Genomic DNA, 17,902 nt, shown 5'->3' with positions numbered 1-17,902 from the left:
AGTGGAAGCTCTGAGCACATGGGATGGGGTTGGTAAGTGTAAGCTTCATTGTAGAGCGGCTTGCATAGAGTTGGGGAATCCCAAAAGTATTCTTTTCCTTGGGCTAGTCAGATTCCTCTAGAAGACCATAGATGTCCCTGCCAGGGGAGGTCTGATTTTAAGCAGGAGCTAAAAATATCAGCACTCTGTCTCCAGTCACTTACTCTGCCTCTAGACTCACTGCACTTGCATCTCCAAGACCCAAGAACTCTGTCTTACTCACTTTAAAAACTTGAACCTCACATTAAGCTACCATCAGGGAGGAGGTTGGAGGCTCTCTAGAGGTCAGATTGCTGCTTTAGCCCTACTCCTTATTCCAAGGTTAACTGCAAAAACCAGGCCTTTGAGGACTGTTGCAGTATAGGTAGTCAGCTTTCCCAGAATCTTGGGTCTTTGCAGCTATTCTGCTTCTAAAATTGTGTTGCTAATATATCTTACCCTTCTCTCTTTAACCTTTAGCTTTATTTATTTATTTATTTATTTATTTATTTATTTTTATTTTCAGGTCTAGGGATGGAACCCAGGGGCATTTGACCTTGGAGCTATACCCCCTGCTCTATTTTATTATTATTATTTTTTTTTTTTTTTTTTTTTTTGAAACTGGGTCTCATTGAGTTGCGGAGGGCCTCACTAAGTAGCTGAGGCTGTCCGCAAACAGCGGTCCTCCGGTCTCAGCCTCCCGAATGCTGGGATTACAAGTGTGCACCACTACTCCAGGCTAAACTTTAGCTTTAAAAGAGACAACCCAGCTGGGTGTCGTGGCATAGACCAGGGAGTCTGAGACAGAAGGATTGCAGGTTCAAGGACAGCCTTAGCAAGTAGTGAGACTCATCAACCTAGTGAGACCCTGTTTCAAAGGGCTGGTGGTGTACTTCAGAGGCACAATATTTTGGGGTTCAATTCCCAGTACCACAAAAAAAGGAAAGAAAGAAAAAAGAGATAACCCAATCTGGACATGGTGGTACATATTTGTAATCCCTTTATTTAGGAGACTGAGACAGGAGGATTGCAGGTTCAAGGACAGCCTCAGCAAGTAGTGAGACTTTTCGACCTAGCAAGACCCTGTTTCAAAAATAGAAATAAAAAATTTTTTAAAAGGCTGGTGTATAGCTCAGAAGTAGAATGTTCCTGGGTTCAATTCCTAGTACCACAAAAATAAATCAATAAAATAGGGCTAGGAGTGTTTCAAAAGGATAAATGAGATGCTGGGCATGGTGGTGCACACTTGTAATCCTACTATTTGGGAGGCTGAGACAGGTGGTTCGTGGACAGCCTCAGCTACTTATGCCCTCTGCAACTCAGTGAGACCCTGTTTCAAAAATAAAAAAAAAATAGGGCTGGGGTGTAGCTCGGAGGTAGAATGTCCCTGGGTTCCATCTCCAGTACTGCAAAAAAAAAAAAAAAAAGACAAAAAGGATAAATAAGAAGCCAGGTATGGTAGCACACACTTGTAATCCCTGTACTTGTGGGAGGCTGAGACAGGAGGATTGTAGGTTTGCAGACAGCTTCAGCTATTTTGTGAGGCCTTCTGCAACTTAGTGAGACCCTGTTTCAATATAAGGAATAAAAAATAGAGCTGGGAGCCGGGTGTGGTGGTGCACGCTTGTAATCCCTGCGCTTGGGAGGCTGAGAAAGGAGGATTGCACGGGTTTGAAGCCAGCCTCAGCTACTTAGTGAGGCTCTCAGCAACTTAGTGAGACCCTGTTTCCAAATAAATAAAAAAAAAAAATAGAGCTAGGGGTATAGTTTAAAGGTAGGATGCCCCTGGATTCAATCCCCAGTACCACCTCAAAAGAAAACAAAAAAGGATATATAAAGTAGGGCTAGAGCCCGGTTTGATGGGGTACACTTTTTTTTTTTTTTTTTTTGGTAGTACTGGGGTTCCTGGAAGCCCTTCTACCTCCGGGCTACACTCCCAGACCTATTTTTACATTTTTATTTGGAAACAGGGTCTCCTAAGCCAGCGCACGCGGCTGGCTTCAAACCTGCACGATCCTCCTGTCTCTGCCTCCCAAGCGCGGGGATTACAAGCATGAGCCACCACGCCCGGCTGGGGTACACTTTTAATCCCAGTAATTGGGAGGCTAAGACAGAAGGATCGCACAGGTTCCAGGGCAGCTCAGCTACTTAGTGAGACTCTCAGCAACTTGGTGAGACCCTGTTTCCAAACAAAATATAAAATAGATCTGGAAGTATAGGCCGGAGGTAGAAGGCCCCTAGATTCCATCCCAAGTGGGGGAGGTGGGGGAGCTGAGAGCTGGGTGTGGTGGTGCGCACTTGTAATCCCAGCATTTGGAGCCTGAGACCAGAGGATTGCAGTTTGCGGCCAACCTCAGCTACTTAGGCCCTTCTCAACTCAATGAGACTCTGTTTCAAAATGAAGAATAAAAAATAGATCTGGAGGTGTAGCTTGGAGGTAGAATGCCTCAAGGTTCCAACCCCAGTACTGCAAAAAAAAAAAAAAAAAAAAATTGGGCTGGGAGATATAGAGGTTCAGAGGTAGAATGCCCCTGGGTTCAATCCCCAGTACCACCAATTAAAAAAAAAAAATTAAGCCAGGCGTGGTGGTGCATACTTGTAATCCCCGTGCTTGGGAGGCAGAGACAGAAGGATCGCGCAAGTTCAAAGCCAGTCACATTGGCTTAAGAGACCCTGTTTCCAAAAATAAAAAAGCATAAAATAGGTCTGGGAGTGTAGCCCGGAGGTAGAAGGGCTTCCAAGAACCCCAGTACCACCAAAAAAAAAAAAAAAAAAAAAATTTAAAAGGGATGGAGTGTGTAGCTTGTAGGTAGAATGCTCAAGAGTTTAGTCCCCAGTGCCAAAAAATAAAATTAAATAGAAAATCCCTGGGCATGATGGCACATACCTATAAATCTCAGTGCTTGGTAGGCCGAAACAGGAGGATAGCAGGTTCTAGGCCAGCCTCAGCAACTTAATGCTTTTAGCAACTTAACAAGACCTTGTTTCCAAAGAAAATAAAATAGGACTGAGATAGTTTAGAGGTAGAATGCCCCTGGGTTCAATCCCCAGTACCACAAAAAAGAAAATTCCTTTACTGTATTTTTGGTGTAGCTTTCAAAGGATAAAAGGAAAATTTGATTTATGTTTTCAGTCTGCCATCTTGACACAGAAACCATCAATGCTATTTATAGTTAGAATTATAGCTTTTTATATGGGTTAAAAAAGAGAAAAGTTTATAAAGAATTGTTTAATCTGTGGCTCAACTATACAGGGAAATAGTATCCACCACTGGAACTAACATTATGAAAAATAATACTATTTTTTAAATAGTCTTAATGTATTAAGTAAAGAAATAGTTTGCAAACCACATGTATAGAAGCAGTGCAGTACTGGGGACCAAACCCAGGGCCTCACATGCTAGGCAAATACTCTGCCACTGAGCTACATTCTTGCTCTATTTTTATGTTGAGATAAAGTCTCTTGCTAATTATTCTTGATAGTCTTAACTTGTGATCCTCCTGCTACAGCCTCCTGAATAACTAAGATAATGATTGTGTGTCACCACACCTGGCTAGCAATCACGTGTGTGGGGAGGGGGATACTGGGGTTCCTGGAAGCCCTTCTACCTTGGGGCTACACTCCCAGACCTAATTTTATATTTTTATTTGGAAATAGAGTCTCTTAAGCCAGCGCGGCTGGCTTTGAAACTGCGCGATCCTCCTGTCTCCGCCTCCCAAGCGCGGGGATTACAAACGTGTGCCACCACACCCGGCAGTCACATTTTTTTTTTAAGTATATATTTGAGCTGGGCGTTGTGGCGCACACCTGTAACTTGGGAGGCCGAGATGGAAGGATTGCAGGTTCACAGCCAACCTCATCTACTTAGGCCCTGTTTCAAAATAAAAAATAAAATAGGGCTAAGGGTATAGCTCTGAGGTTGAATGTCCCTGGATTCAGTTCATAGCAACTCAAAAAGAAAAAAAAAAGTATCTACTTGTGGAGAAACAATTACAATATGGAAGAAATATACCAGAAAGTTAAAAGTGCTGATCTCTATGTGATAGAATGATAGAAAATATGTGATCAAATAAGTAAATGCCTAAAGAACAAGAGTGTCTTTCTGTTGAAGCCTTATATCCTACTTTTTCGCTGGGTTAGGTGTAAATATCACTATATCCTACAGATTCAAGCTGTGTCCAAGGGTGTGTGGAAAGTTATACAAACCCATTGCCCTTCTCCCTTTCCAGCCACCTAATGATCCTCATGGTATCCAGAGAGAAGATCTCATCCTCAGTCTGCGAGCTGTGCTGGCCTCTACACCACGATTTGCTGAGGTGGGTCTAGCCATTAGGAGACAGTCTGCCAAGATTAGGCTCTGAAGAAAGAACAGTAAAGCATGGGGGAGAAAGAAAGATCTAGTATAATTTTAGGATATGGTATCCTGCAAAGTGCCTTGTGTGGCAACTATCTTCAGACCTTCAGTGGAAAACTTGAGCATCTCTTCCCTTAAAATAGTAATCCCATCTCTACGCCGGGCATGGTGGCGGATGCTTGTAATCTCAGCTTTTAGGAGGCTGAGACAGGAGGATCTCAGTTCATGACCAGCCTCAGCTACTTAGTGAGTCCCTTTGCAACTCATTGAGACCCTGTTTCAAAATAAAGAATAAAAAATAGGGCTGTGGTATATAAAAAAAGAGTAATCTCATCTCTAAATGATGCTTTCTTTTGAAATCTTCTAGCTTTGCCATCTTGCCCCTTTTTCAGGTAATTGGGGTTCTGGCCACAGGTGGTAGGAAGGTTAGCTTACTAGCACAAACTCCTGACTTGAGTATAGCTCCTTAATGTAGTGCCTGCCCCTTGGGACAGGTGGCAGAGAGGACTTGGTCGACCTTGATGTGGCTCAGACACTACCCATCTCAGGTTCAAAGCTCAAGTTCTTCCTCCTCCTCCACAGTTCCTGCTGCCCTTGCTGATTGAGAAAGTGGACTCTGAGATTCTGAGTGCCAAGCTAGATTCTCTGCAGACACTGGTGAGTGATTTTCCCCCTGGCAGGATCCAGCTGCCTTTAGACAAGTAATGAATATTAAAAGAGATAGATCATGACCCTCAAAGGAGGGATACTCGGATTTGGGCCTCTGTACCCTCAGCTGGAATATTATATTGTCCTGTACTGAGTGGTAACTGCAAAAAGACTGACCAGGGCTCCCTCTTTTTGGTTCTTTTTCATCAGTCAGTATGAACTCCTATTTTTCTGTACCCTGGTAGGACTGTTAGGACCTCCTGTTATTTTTTCTGATGAGAGCCAGGCTTCTTTAGGTGCCATTATGCTGAGGTTCCTCAGTGTTTCAGGACATCTGAGTGTGTAGCTAGATGATGCCTGCAATTTCATTGTCAGAATGCTTGCTGTGCTGTGTATGGACAGAACGAACTGAAGGACTTCCTCCCCAGCCTTTGGGCTTCTATCCGCAGAGAGGTGAGTGTTATTTAGTTAAACTTAATACTCTTAACTCTCAGGCATGAGGCAAAATAATGCACCCCATCCATTTCCCTGTCGTCCACAGGGTCATGGTACTATGCCTGGTTAATCAGTAGGCAAGCAAGGGAATATACTTCTAGTTGAAAGACAAAGGAGAGAGTTCCTGTGTGGGGGCCAGCTGCAAGGTGAGAGCATATGATCACCTTTGCATACTGCCCACTTCCTGCCCTCCTGTGGCTCAGAGCATGGGTACCACACTGAGTGGAGGGGGAGTTTGAGAGATACTTAGGATAGTGGATCCCAATAGCTGCTACTCAGAATTAGCAGCCTGTTTCACAAAAAGTAAATGTATCCATCTCAGTGGAGCTAAGTACTTGGTGAAGGCAACCAGTGGAGAAGACACCAGCTGGGGTGTTGATTTCCATTGCTTTGCCTAAGGAAACTGGCAGTGGATGGGTGGGGTCGCATCTGGTGCAAGCTCACCTCAGTAGCCATGGGATCCCTCCCTGACAGGTGTTCCAGACGGCAAGTGAGCGGGTGGAGGCAGAGGGCCTGGCAGCCCTCCACTCCCTGACTGCGTGTTTGTCTCGCTCTGTGCTGAGGGCCGATGCTGAGGACCTCCTTGACTCCTTCCTTAGCAACATTCTACAGGGTAATGGGACCACGGCAGCCAGAAAGGGGAGTGAGCACAATAGAGATAGCATTCCTCAAGGGCTGAAGACCCTTCGTGTGTGGCCCCAACATGTTGAGTGATTTGGGTGCTGCAACCCTACTTTGAATTGAAGCCAAAATAAGTGGTAACTATTAGCAAACTGTTCAGGTCTCAGTCGCCAACCTCTGTGAACTGTAGGGGTAGAAGGCACATTTGGCCTACTCTCCAGGTCTGTGATTGCTGCTTCTCTAGACTGCAGGCACCATCTCTGTGAACCGGATATGAAACTGGTGTGGCCTAGTGCCAAGCTGTTGCAGGCAGCCGCAGGTGCATCTACCCGGGCCTGTGACCATATCACCAGCAGTGTGCTGCCTCTACTGTTAGATCAGTTCCACAAGCACAGTCAGGTAATGGGGGGGATCTTGGGGGAGGATAATGGGACCCAAGTGCTAGAATCCCTTTTTCTGAGAGAGACCAAAGCTTTAGCTTGGACCTAGATAGATCTGGGGTTTGTTCTATTAGCTTCTACTCATTCCTTTTTTTTTTTTTTTTTTTTTTTTTTTGCGGTACTGGGGATGGAACCCAGGGGCATTCTACCTCCGAGCTACACTCTCGGCCCTATTTTTTATTCCTTATTTGAAACAGGGTCTCACTGAGTTGCAAAGGGCCTCACTAAGTAGCTGAGGCTGTCCTGGAACCACGATCTTCCCATCTCTACCTCCCAAATGCTGGGATTATAAGCATGTGTGTCACCACGCCTGGCTTCTACTCATTCCTTTATTCACTCTTCCCAGACTCAGTCTTAGATACAAGGATAAGACTCCCTATTTCCAGAGTAGCAGAATTGAAATCTTAACATATTATTACCCCTTGAAACATTACAGAGCAATCAGCGGCGGACAATCCTTGAAATGATTCTGGGTTTCTTGAAGCTGCAGCAAAAATGGAACTCTGAAGACAAAGGTGAGGTCATCTTCTAGTTGAGGTATCCTGGGGGCTGATGAACCCAAGAGCCTATAAAGCATAGCAGGACAGCGTGCTGCAAAGAAGTTGTCTAGAACACAAGTCCTGTTGTTCCGGGGTTGTAGCACAAGAGAACATTGGCTGGATGGCACCAGTTTGTTTTTCCAGCATGCTTCCTGGACACCTAGTAGACTAAGCTCTTAGATTCTGCCCCAAGTTGTCCTTGCAGCGCTGCTGAGTCTGGGATGTGGAATGTAAGGGCTTCATTCCTTCTTTTTTTTTTTAATAAATTTTTATCGGTGCATTGTAGTCATACATCTTAATGGGTTAAAAAACTTGTGGAGATATACATGCACACATCGCCCAGTTATCCCTTCCTTACCCAGTCCCTAACCCCTTCCCTACCCTTCCCTCGTAAGGGCTTCCTTCTAATGTGGCCTCTGTCTTTCCTAGATGAAAGGCCTCTGAGTGGCTTCAAGGACCAGCTGTGTTCCCTGGTATTCATGGCCCTAACAGACCCCAGCATCCAGCTCCAGCTTGTTGGCATCCGTACACTCACAGTCTTGGGTGCCCAGCCAGGTACATCGTAATGGAAAAACAGAAAATAGGGTATTGGTTCCTTCCTTGCAATCTTTTGTCTTAGTGAAGAACAGTCTTAATTTCCTATTCTCACTGTAATGCTAGATAATTTGAAATTTACAGTAGACATTTTGGAAGGGTTGTGGTGGCTACATGGAAAAAGATAAGGCTTATGTTCCCTTCTAACCACAGATCTGCTATCTGCTGGGGACTTGGAGCTGGCAGTGGGTCACTTGCACAGACTGAGCCTCGTGGAGGAGAATCCCCAGAGTTGGTGAGTCTAAAGCAGAGAGTTAGAGCACGCCGTCCCTGCTTCTGCACGACAGCAGCAGATGCAGCAAGGACGAGGGCTCTGTGCTTCTGACCCTTGTCTCTCCTTAGGGAAGGTGGGCTCTGTTTGGCTCTTGCTGCTAACCTGTTGGAGAGATGTGGGACTGCTCTCTCTTTTCTTGGGCATTAAGAAGCCCTGTCCAACTCAGTGGTGTAGGTATTTGAGTCCTACTCTTGAGCAAGGTGGCCTTGGGAGCCCATACTCGTGGATCTGCCTGATGGCAGGCCTTGACAAGAGAATAGTGGCCCAAGGCTCAGCTAATGCTCATATGGTTGGTACCCCCAGCAGGATGGCAGCGCTAGAAGCATCTGAAGCCCTGGCCAGTCTCTATCCTGCGGCCTTCAGTAGCCACCTAGTACCCAAGCTTGCTGAGGAGCTACGAAGAGGTTTGTGTGGCTATTCTTCTGGGGTCTATCCCTTCCCAGCAAGGCTTTGGGGGCCTCCTGCTTGTCATCGCACAGTGAAACCATGTCTCTGGGGTTGCTTTCAGGGGAATCCGATTTGGCTAGAGGGGACGAGCCCACCAAATGTTCCCGGCATCTGCGCTGTCTGCAAGCTTTGTCGGCTGTTTCAACACATCCCAGCATTGTCAAGGAGACGCTGCCTCTGCTATTGCAGCATCTCTGGCAAGTGAACAGAGGTAACCACCAGGAAGAATCAAGGAGCAGTGCAGACTGGGGAGCCACCATCAGGGTTGGAGTCGCCCTCTTAGGGCAGAGGTTCTTATTACAGATACAGTGACTTGTGATAAGCTTCTTAAATTTGATACCTAGTAGTTATAGATATTTACATAGTACAGTGTGACATTTCAATACCTACATACTATGTATAATGATCGGGTGAAAGTGATTGGAAGCCAGGCATATTGGTGCACACCTGTAATTCCAGGATTTGGGAAGCTGAGATGGAGGATCACAGGTTCAAGCCAGACTCAGCAACTTAGCAAGACCATTTCAAAACTAAAAAAAAAAAAAAAAAAAAATAGCCACGTTTGGTAGCACATTTCTGTAATCCCAGTATTAGAAGGCTGAGACAGGAGGATTGCAGGTATAAGACCAGCCTCAACAACTTAGTGAGACCCTCAGTATCTTAGCAAGACTCTGTTAACATCAAAACAAAAAATAAAATAGGGCTCGGGGTATAACTTGGAGATAGAATGCACCTGGGTTCAATCCCCAGTACCAAAAATACATGAATAAAATAAAGGGGCAGAGATATACCTCAGGTATAATCCCCCTGGGTTTTATTCCTAACACTTTTTTTAAAAAACCAAATAAACAAAAAAATAATAACAGTTCAATTGAGTGGAGTCCCTCAGTTTGATCCCTGGTGCCACAAACATATTTTTTCTTTTTTTTTTTTTTTCTATCTTTATTTATTTATTTATTTTTGTGGTACTGGGGGTGGAACCCAGAGGCTTTCTACCTCCGGGCTATACTCCCAGTCCTATTTTTATATTTTATTTGGAAACAGGTCTAAGTTGTTGGAGCCTCACTGAGTAGCCAAGGCTGGCTTCGAACCTGCACAATCCTCCTGTCTCAGCCTCCCAAGCATGGGGATTACAAGCGTGTGCCACCACGCCTGGCTTACAAAAATAATTTTTCAATTAATCATCAGCCATAGTTAACTTACTGTGATATTGAACATTTGGAGTTATTCCTCCTATCCAACAGCACTCCCTGTACCCATTCATATCCCCTCTCCATTCCTACTTTCAGACCCTTCCTAGGCTCTAGTAACCACTGTTCAAAACTTGTAGTATTTGGGCCAGGCGTGGTGGCGCATGCTTGTAATCCCAGCGCTTGGGAGGCTGAGACCGGAGGATTGCACAGGTTTGAAGCCAGCCTCAGCTACTTAGTGAGGCTCTTGGCAACTTAGTGAGACCCTGTTTCCAAATAAAATATAAAATAGGTCTGGGAGTATAGCCCAGAGGTAGAAGAGCCCCTGGATTCCTTGTAGTCTTTGTCTTTCTGTGGATGTGATGAACTTTTACACTGATGTCTGGGCCTCAGTCCAACTAAGTCAGTCTCTGAGGAGAGTTGAGACGTGGGCAACAGCAACAGTGAAGAGTGCCCGGGTGAATTTCATGTGGGATCAGAACCTAGCAGCATCATACTGAGGCTTGGCGCTCAAAATATTGTCTGTCGATCATCAGTCTGGGCATCATCTAGGAGCTCACTAGAAATGCAGTCTCAGATGGGCATGGCGGTGCACGCTTATAATCCCCGCATTCAGGAGGCTGAGACGCGAGGATCATGGTTTGAGGACAACCTCGGCTACTACTTAGGTCCTTTGCAACTCAGGAAGACCCTGTTTCAAAATAAAGAATAAAAAATAGGGCTGGAGCTGGGTGTGGTGACTCACACTTGTAATCTCCACGGTTGGGGAGGCTGAGACAGGATGACTGCGCAAGTTCGAAGCCAGCCTCAGCTACATAGTGAGGCTCTCAGCAACTTAGTGAGACTGTTCCCAAATAAAGTATAAAATAGGTTTGCAAGTGTAGCCTGGAGGTAGAAAGCCTCTGGGTTCCACCCCCAGTACCACCACAAGGAAGGAAGGAAGGCAGGCAGGCAGGCAGGCAGGCAGGCAGAGTCTCAGACCCTCACTGATGAGAATTTGCATTGGCATAGGATCCCCAGGTTAATTCAGGCACCCAAAATGACAGTAACTGTTGCTACTGGGAACCTGTACACGGTCACTCTGGTCCTCACCTACACTCCTTGCTTTGGACCAACCAACCCTTGTGGGTCAATCCAAGCGCACAGTCCTTGATCTAGCAGCTATTGGGTACTGGGGAGAACACTGGACTCAGTGACCTGGGTCTGCTGATTCCTTACTTTGCACTTTCTGTGACCCTGGAAAAAACACATACTTTCATTGAGCCACCACATCCTCCTCTGTGCCGCAGAGGAAGTGATACTTTTAGAGTTGTTGTGAAAACAGAGAATGCAAGTGAATACTTCTGTGGCTGAGTTGGCACAAAACAGGTCTCGAGAAACTGAGGTCTGAACAGATGAAAAACAGCCAACAGAATACATTGATGCCGCTTATTTATTTATTTTTACTTTATTTTGGTACTAGGAATTGCACCCAGAGGCATTCTACCTCCAAGCTATACCCTCAGCCCGATTTTATTTCTTATTTGGAAATAGGGCCTCACTAAGTTGCTAAGGCCTGCTTTGGACCTGTGATCCTCCCATCTCAGGGAGGATCCAGATACTAGGATTACAAGCGTGCCTCCTACACCAAACTGTCTCCACTTTTTTAATAAGACACTCTTGTCTCAATTATCCTCATTCTTCCTGTCTATTTTATCAGAAATACCTGACATGCATTTGAGAAAGCCTCATGGAACACTGACTTTCTTACCACACAGGGAATGCAGTTGCAGGATCCACTGAAGTTATTGCTGTCTGCCAGAGTCTCCAGCAAGTGGCAGAGAAATGCCAGCAGGATCCTGAGAGCTGCGGGTATTTCCATGAGACCGCTGTGCCTTGCCTGCTCGCCTTGGCTGTGCAGGCTTCCATGGCAGGTAACTTTGCCACCTCTCCCTCTGTCCTCTCAGAATTCTGCCTTTCACTGTCACTGAATAGCACTGCCATTCCTTGGATATTGGTGGTACTGCATTTTGTGGAGTCGGGTTTACTTAGAATCCTTTGTCCCACAAGTGAGATTTCACTTCAGAGCAAAGAGTACCAACCTGCCAGTAGCAGGAACCCAAATCCACCAGCGTTAACAGTGTCCAGAAAGATACATACCAGCAAAAGGCTGTGGGTACAGTTCAGAGATAGAATGTCCCTGGGTTCAGTCCCCACTACCAAAAAAAAGAGATAGCTTATTTCCCTTTAATTGCTAATGATGTTGATTCAAACTGGGCTCTAGCATCAAGCAGGGCTGATTGATTTCATCCTCAACTTGCTGACTTAGGTAAACATACTCATCCCTTCTAAAGAGCCTCAGCTCCCTCACTTATAAGATGGGATAGGTTTGTCTACATCACAGGGTAATTGACAAAGCTTAAATAAGATAATGTGTGGCACATATTGCACAGTAAATCTTTAGTATATAATAGTTGCTATAAATAAAGCTGGGTACGGTGGCACACCTTTGTAATCCTAGGACTTGGGAGGCTGAGTCAAGAGGATTGCAGGTTTCAAGACAACCCTCAAGCAACTCAGCGAGACCTTGTTTCAAAATAAAACAAAATCGGGCTGAGGATGTAGCTTGGAGGTAGAACGCCCCTGGGTTAAACCCCCAGTTACACACACACACGTTGCTGTAAGTAAAGGCCATAGAGAGAAATTCGGGTTCTTTTAAAACTCTTTTGAAGACCAACACTTCTAGTTCTCATGTGAACATTCATACATAAGCTCTCTTCCTTTTCCATTGTTGCCTAGTGTAAGGACTGTGCACAATGTTCCCAAGAGCTCTGTGGGTTAGACCACTGTTCCTGGGGCCTGGTTAGTTCTCAAGGCCACAGCACTGCTAAAGGACAAACTAAGAAGTGCTGCTTTTGTGGCTAGATTCCAAGCCATCCTGACAAAGACAGGAACTGATCATTTGGATTTCTGCACAGGAGTCATCGCCTTGTGATTCCGAATGTATGAGGGTGTGTGTATGTATGTTGGTGTTTTGTTTTCACAGAGAAGGAGCCCTCAGTTCTAAGAAAAGTGCTGTTAGAGGATGAGGTCTTGGCTGCCATGGTGTCTGTCATTAGCACTGCCACCACCCACCTGAGCCCTGAGTGAGTGTCATTGTGAGTGCAGCTTAAAGCCAGAGAGGGGAGCACTCAGCAGGAAGCAACAGATAGTCACCTTTTCAGCTGTCTTTGTACCTGTATGTAAATGTGGAGACAGTTATTTGTAGACAAAACAAACAGATGTGGGGTGGGTGAGCCACAGGCCAGTGGTTCTTAGCTGGAGAATTACCTGCAAAGCATTTTTAAAATGTGTATTGGGTTCCTCACTAGATTGTAATCTCTGAGAATAGGGATTTGATCTCTCTGGTTCACTGCTCTGTCACGAGGGTCTTGAAGGGAATGTTTCCAGGCACATAATGTGCGCCAAGTTGATATGTGTTGAACAAGTGAGTGATAATGACCTGTTCTGTTGCCTCAGTGGCCCTAATGGGGATGCCAGGTTGAGAGGCATTGCAGTGGAGAAGAGCACTGCTGTGGATTCTTGGCTCCTGGATAACTTAGTACTCTGCCCCCAGGTTAGCTGCCCAGAGTGTTGCCCGCATTGTACCTCTCTTCTTGGATGGCAATACCTCCTTTCTACCTGAAAACAGTTTCCCAAGCAGATTCCAGCCATTCCAGGTGACAATCTGATGGATTATGTGGGAGAGAATCTTGGAATTTATGTCCTTTAGATTTATCTTTGTAGGGCTAATCTGGGAAGGGCACAGGGACAGAGAAGCCCTCTGCTGGCAGGACAGGCTTGATAGAGCCTTTTTCCTTTCCAGGATGGCTCCTCAGGGCAGAGGCGGCTGGTTGCACTGCTTATGGCCTTTGTCTGCTCCCTGCCACGTAACGTAAGTTAGCACATTTGGAGAATTGCATCTTTAGTGATGACTCCTGCACTGAAATTTACCACAGGCCAAACTGATCTTTTATTTCCCCTCTGGAGAATTTATGTCTCGTCCATTCTGGTCCCTGCTGCCACTTTTTGCTGGTTATCTCTTGGAGTTCAAGTGTTTTCTGGGTCCATTACATGGCCAGGTTTTCCGTAGGTGGAAATCCCTCAGCTGAACCAACTCATGCGGGAACTTTTGGAGCTGAGTTGCTGCCACGGCTGCCACTTCTCCTCCACTGCTGCCGCCAAATGCTTTGCAGGACTCCTCAACAAACACCCTGCAGGTACTGGAGCTAGCCTGGGTTGACAGCGTCCTCCCCTGCCCCCAGCCCAGCAAGACCACCTACCAACGAAATCTTCAAGTTCAGTTATTCTCCTGAAAACGGAGCTTGCTATTCAGGTGCAGTGGTGCAAGCCTATAATCCAGCTCAGGAGGCTGAGGAGGAGAATCAAAAGTTCAAGACCAGCCTTAGCAACTTAGTGAAACCCTGTCAGGAAAATAAAATTAAAAGGCTTGATGTGGTGGCACATGCCTATCATCCCAGTACTTGGAAAGCTGAAACAGGAGTATTGCATGTTAAAGGCCAACATGGTGACTTACTGAGAGACCTTGTTTCCAAAAAATAAAATAAGGGCTAAGGGTATAGCTCAGTGGTAGAGTGCCCCTCTACCACACACAAATAACAATAATAATTAAAAAAAAGATAAGCTGGGCGTGATCCCAGTACTTGGGAGGCTAAGATAGGAGGATCGCAGGTTTACGGCCATCCTCACTCAGCTACTTAGGCCTTCCACAATTTAGTGAGAGCCTGTTTCAAAATAAAGAATAAAAGCCGGACATAGTTGTGCACGCTTATAATCCCAGTACTTGGGAGGCTAAGACAGGAGGATCCGGGTTCGCGGTCAGCCTCAGCTACTTAGTGGAGCCCTTCGCAACTTAGTTAGGCCCTATTCCAAAATAAAGAATAAAAAAATAGGGCTGGAGGTGTAGCTCAGAGGTTGAATGCCCCTGGGTTCAGTCCCCAGAACCACACACACAAAAAAAAAAACAGAAAGAAAGAAAAGGGACTGTAGCTCAGTGGCAGAGTATCTGTGGATTCAATTAATTCACAGTACTCCTACCACCACCACCAAAAAAAAAATAAAAGATTGTTAATAACATAATACGGCTGTACTAGCTCAAGCACTGTCCTCAGATAGCCCTTGGGACAAAGATCAGCACCAGAGTTGGGGAAAGCAGTACAGGGCCCAAGAAGAGAAAAGGGCCCTACACTGGCACTATAACAAATAGTTCTTTTTGGTGTGGAGGGGGTTTGTACTGGGAATTGAACCCAGAGGCATTCTACCTTTGAGCTATACCCCCAGCCAGATTTTATATACTTGTAAACAAGGTTTTACTAGGTTGGTGAGGGCCTAACTACTTTGCTGAGACTGTCCTCAAACCTGCAATTCTCCTGTCTCAGCCTCCCGAGTACTGGGATTGCAGGTATGCACCACCACACCCATCAGATAATTGTTTCTTGGGACTAGACAACCCTCTCTTCTCTTCACTTCCGTATTTTGAGAATGCCACGCTTTCATGCTGGTGTCCTATCATTTGTCCACAGGTGAAATGATCCTGTCTAAGTTTTTCAGATGCTTTGCACTTAAACTATCTTTTATCATTAAAGGTAAAAACGTGTTGCCATTGTATCAGCAGGTCCTCCTTCCTTTTTAGGGCAGCAGCTAGATGAATTCCTCCAGTTGGCTATGGACACAGTGGAGTCTGGTCTGAGCTCTGGGCCCTCTCGTAGTCAAACCTTCACACTGCTGCTCTGGGTAAGGACATGGAATCGATTCTGGCTAGACCCAGGCAGTTATGTCTGATTAAGTGAAATGTCCCTGCTTGACCCTGAGCCATAAGCAGCTGTGTTTAAGGGTTCTGGAGTTTGATCTCTCTCTCTCATATTACAGGTAACAAAGGCCCTAGTACTCAGATACCATCCTCTCAGCTCCTGCCTTACAGCGCGGGTAAGACCTTTCTTGGGAGATAGGAAAACTAAGACCATGCGGCCCCACTGCTCCTAGAAACGACTTACATCTTGTTAAGGTCCTTCTACCCTGAAGGATCTCTCAAAGCTCTGTTTTCTCCAGCTCATGGGCCTTCTGAGTGACCCAGAGCTAGGCCCAGCAGCAGCTGATGGCTTCTCTCTGCTCATGTCTGACTGTACTGATGTGCTGACTCGTGCTGGCCATGCCGAAGTGCGAATCATGTTCCGCCAGCGGTTCTTCACAGACAATGTGCCTGCGTTAGTCCAAGGCTTCCATGCTGCTCCACAAGGTGAGGAAAGTCCGAAAGACAAGCCCCAGATATATAGCTCTCTTCACTTGGTCACAACCCCTAAAATAATTTAGGACCTAGGTGCTTTTTTTTTCCCTTGTGTGTGGTATTGAGGATTGAATGCAGGGTGCTCTTCCCTGAGCTACACCCCGGCCGTATTTTGTTTTTTTGCTTTGAAACAGGGTCTCACTAAGTTGCTTAGAGTCCCACTACATTGCTGGGCTGTCCTCAAACCTGTATTACCCATCTCAGCCTCCCAAGCACTGGAATTACAGGCATTCTAGAGCTACACTGTGATCTGCACCTAGAAAGCTTTCAGATTCTCCTCCCACTTTTTCCTTTGATGTACATACCTTATTTTGATTTGAGGAACTTTTTTGTTTCCCACGTGTGTGTGTGTGTGTGTGTGTGTGTGTGTGTGTGTGTGTGTGTGTTACTGGGGGTGGAACCCAAGGGCACTCTACCTTCGAGCTACAGCCCGTGCCGTATTTTTTCATCTTTATTTTGAAACAGGGTCTCACTGAGTTGCAGAGGGCCTAAGTAGCTGAGGGTGTCCATAAACCATGGTCCTCCTGTCTCAGCCTCCCAAATGCTGGGATTACAAGTGTGCGTTCCCACACTGGGCTTTCCCACCTCTTTTTATAGGCTAAAATCCCAGTCTGTCAAAGATTGGAAGTTGAGTTCTCAAGCTGAAGTCTAAGATAGCTTCTCCCCTAATCTGTTATTTTTATAGATGTGAAGCCAAACTACCTGAAGGGTCTATCTCATGTACTCAACAGGCTGCCCAAGCCTGTGCTCTTGCCAGAGCTGCCGACGGTAAGTTCTGCAGTCAGCCTCCAAGCAAGAGATGAGGCTGCTCTCCCGCAGCCTGGGCCATAGAGGGGAGAACTGAGATCATCATAACATGGTTGTCCCATTTTTTGTTGCCTCTTAGCTTCTTTCCTTGCTGTTGGAGGCCCTGTCCTGCCCCGACTCAGTGGTCCAGCTCTCCACCCTTAGCTGCCTTCAGCCTCTTCTACTGGAAGCACCTCAAGTCATGAGTCTTCATGTTGACACCCTGGTCACCAAGTTTCTGAACCTCAGCTCCAGCCCTTCCATGGTGCGTTGAGCCCCAGCACCTCTTGGGCACCTCCTCTCTCCTCAGGTCTCCCCTCACCTCCTGATGGTTGTGTTTCAGGCTGTGCGGATCGCCGCGCTGCAGTGTGTGCATGCTCTCACCCGCCTGCCCACTCCTGTGGTGAGTAGCGTGGCCGTTCTCCCTGGCCTGAGAACCTCTGAGAAGAATCAGAGAAGTACCTGTTTGCATTAAGGCAGAATGAATCTAGTAACTCCAGCAGAATGGCCATCTTGCCACTTCACATCCTCATGAATCACTGAAGAATAGGACAGGTTGGGTGTGCTTAGCATCCATGAGGCCATGGGTTCATCTCCAGTACCAAAAAAAGAATAGATCATGTTCTGCTTTCTTCAGAACATTACTTGCAGACTCAGAAAAGCAGCTGATTGCTGTGTTGACCTAGGCTAAAGATGGTCTCTGACCCCACAGGTGCTGCCATACAAAGCACAAATGATCCGGGCTTTAGCCAAACCCCTGGATGATAAGAAGAGACTGGTGCGCAAGGAAGCCGTGTCAGCCAGGGGAGAGTGGTGAGTTCAGGGTTCTGGGGAGAAGGAACCGGGATGAGCCTTGCTGTTGATGCTGCCAGCCATCTTTCTGTTTCTAGGTTTTTGCTGGGGAGCCCTGGCAGCTGAGCCTCAGTCCTGGTCTAGACTCTTCTGACAATCTAACCTGGAAATACTAACCCTGGAACTGTCTTGCCCAAAGCAGAGACCACGAGGCTCCATCTGCCTTTCCCAGACACAGCACGAGCACTGGGCCTTTGTTGTATTACTGTACAAACATTGGAGTCCTGATTTCAAATGGATTTGTGAAGTAACTGAGCAAGACAACTTGTGTTTGAAGGACTCTTGGGTCATGGGGCTCTTCCATTAAGTTTTATGTCAGGAA

At 46.1% G+C, this 17,902-nt stretch overlaps 1 protein-coding gene across 4 annotated transcripts in view; it reads left to right on the top strand.

Annotated features, from left to right (window-relative positions):
• The window catches only part of MMS19 (MMS19 homolog, cytosolic iron-sulfur assembly component), a gene marked incomplete at both ends in the record, with an annotated part of 44,567 nt that extends 26,921 nt beyond the window's left edge, over positions 1 to 17,646 (top strand). For 2 of the 4 annotated variants that reach the window (XM_080694952.1, XM_080694950.1), the window contains 23 exons: positions 4,248 to 4,334; positions 4,955 to 5,029; positions 5,396 to 5,473; positions 5,990 to 6,128; positions 6,381 to 6,535; positions 7,013 to 7,091; positions 7,545 to 7,670; positions 7,863 to 7,944; positions 8,287 to 8,387; positions 8,492 to 8,641; positions 11,378 to 11,533; positions 12,646 to 12,745; positions 13,216 to 13,318; positions 13,465 to 13,533; positions 13,732 to 13,858; positions 15,292 to 15,392; positions 15,528 to 15,584; positions 15,708 to 15,894; positions 16,628 to 16,710; positions 16,829 to 16,993; positions 17,072 to 17,131; positions 17,441 to 17,541; positions 17,619 to 17,646. In XM_080694952.1, coding sequence (XP_080551078.1) covers positions 4,248 to 4,334; positions 4,955 to 5,029; positions 5,396 to 5,473; positions 5,990 to 6,128; positions 6,381 to 6,535; positions 7,013 to 7,091; positions 7,545 to 7,670; positions 7,863 to 7,944; positions 8,287 to 8,387; positions 8,492 to 8,641; positions 11,378 to 11,533; positions 12,646 to 12,745; positions 13,216 to 13,318; positions 13,465 to 13,533; positions 13,732 to 13,858; positions 15,292 to 15,392; positions 15,528 to 15,584; positions 15,708 to 15,894; positions 16,628 to 16,710; positions 16,829 to 16,993; positions 17,072 to 17,131; positions 17,441 to 17,541; positions 17,619 to 17,646 — 2,409 coding nt within the window. The remainder of the gene's footprint in view (positions 1 to 4,247; positions 4,335 to 4,954; positions 5,030 to 5,395; positions 5,474 to 5,989; positions 6,129 to 6,380; positions 6,536 to 7,012; positions 7,092 to 7,544; positions 7,671 to 7,862; positions 7,945 to 8,286; positions 8,388 to 8,491; positions 8,642 to 11,377; positions 11,534 to 12,645; positions 12,746 to 13,215; positions 13,319 to 13,464; positions 13,534 to 13,731; positions 13,859 to 15,291; positions 15,393 to 15,527; positions 15,585 to 15,707; positions 15,895 to 16,627; positions 16,711 to 16,828; positions 16,994 to 17,071; positions 17,132 to 17,440; positions 17,542 to 17,618) is intronic. The other 2 variants (XM_080694951.1, XM_080694953.1) reach the window with 2 other exon arrangements.
• Between the last annotated feature and the right edge of the window lie 256 nt (positions 17,647 to 17,902).

This window comes from Muscardinus avellanarius (genome assembly GCF_963383645.1).
Source record: "Muscardinus avellanarius genome assembly, chromosome: 4".
NCBI classification, from domain to species: domain Eukaryota; kingdom Metazoa; phylum Chordata; class Mammalia; order Rodentia; family Gliridae; genus Muscardinus; species Muscardinus avellanarius.
The sequence above is the reverse complement of the archived record's forward strand: the minus strand, read 5'-3'. Positions and strand labels throughout refer to the sequence as shown.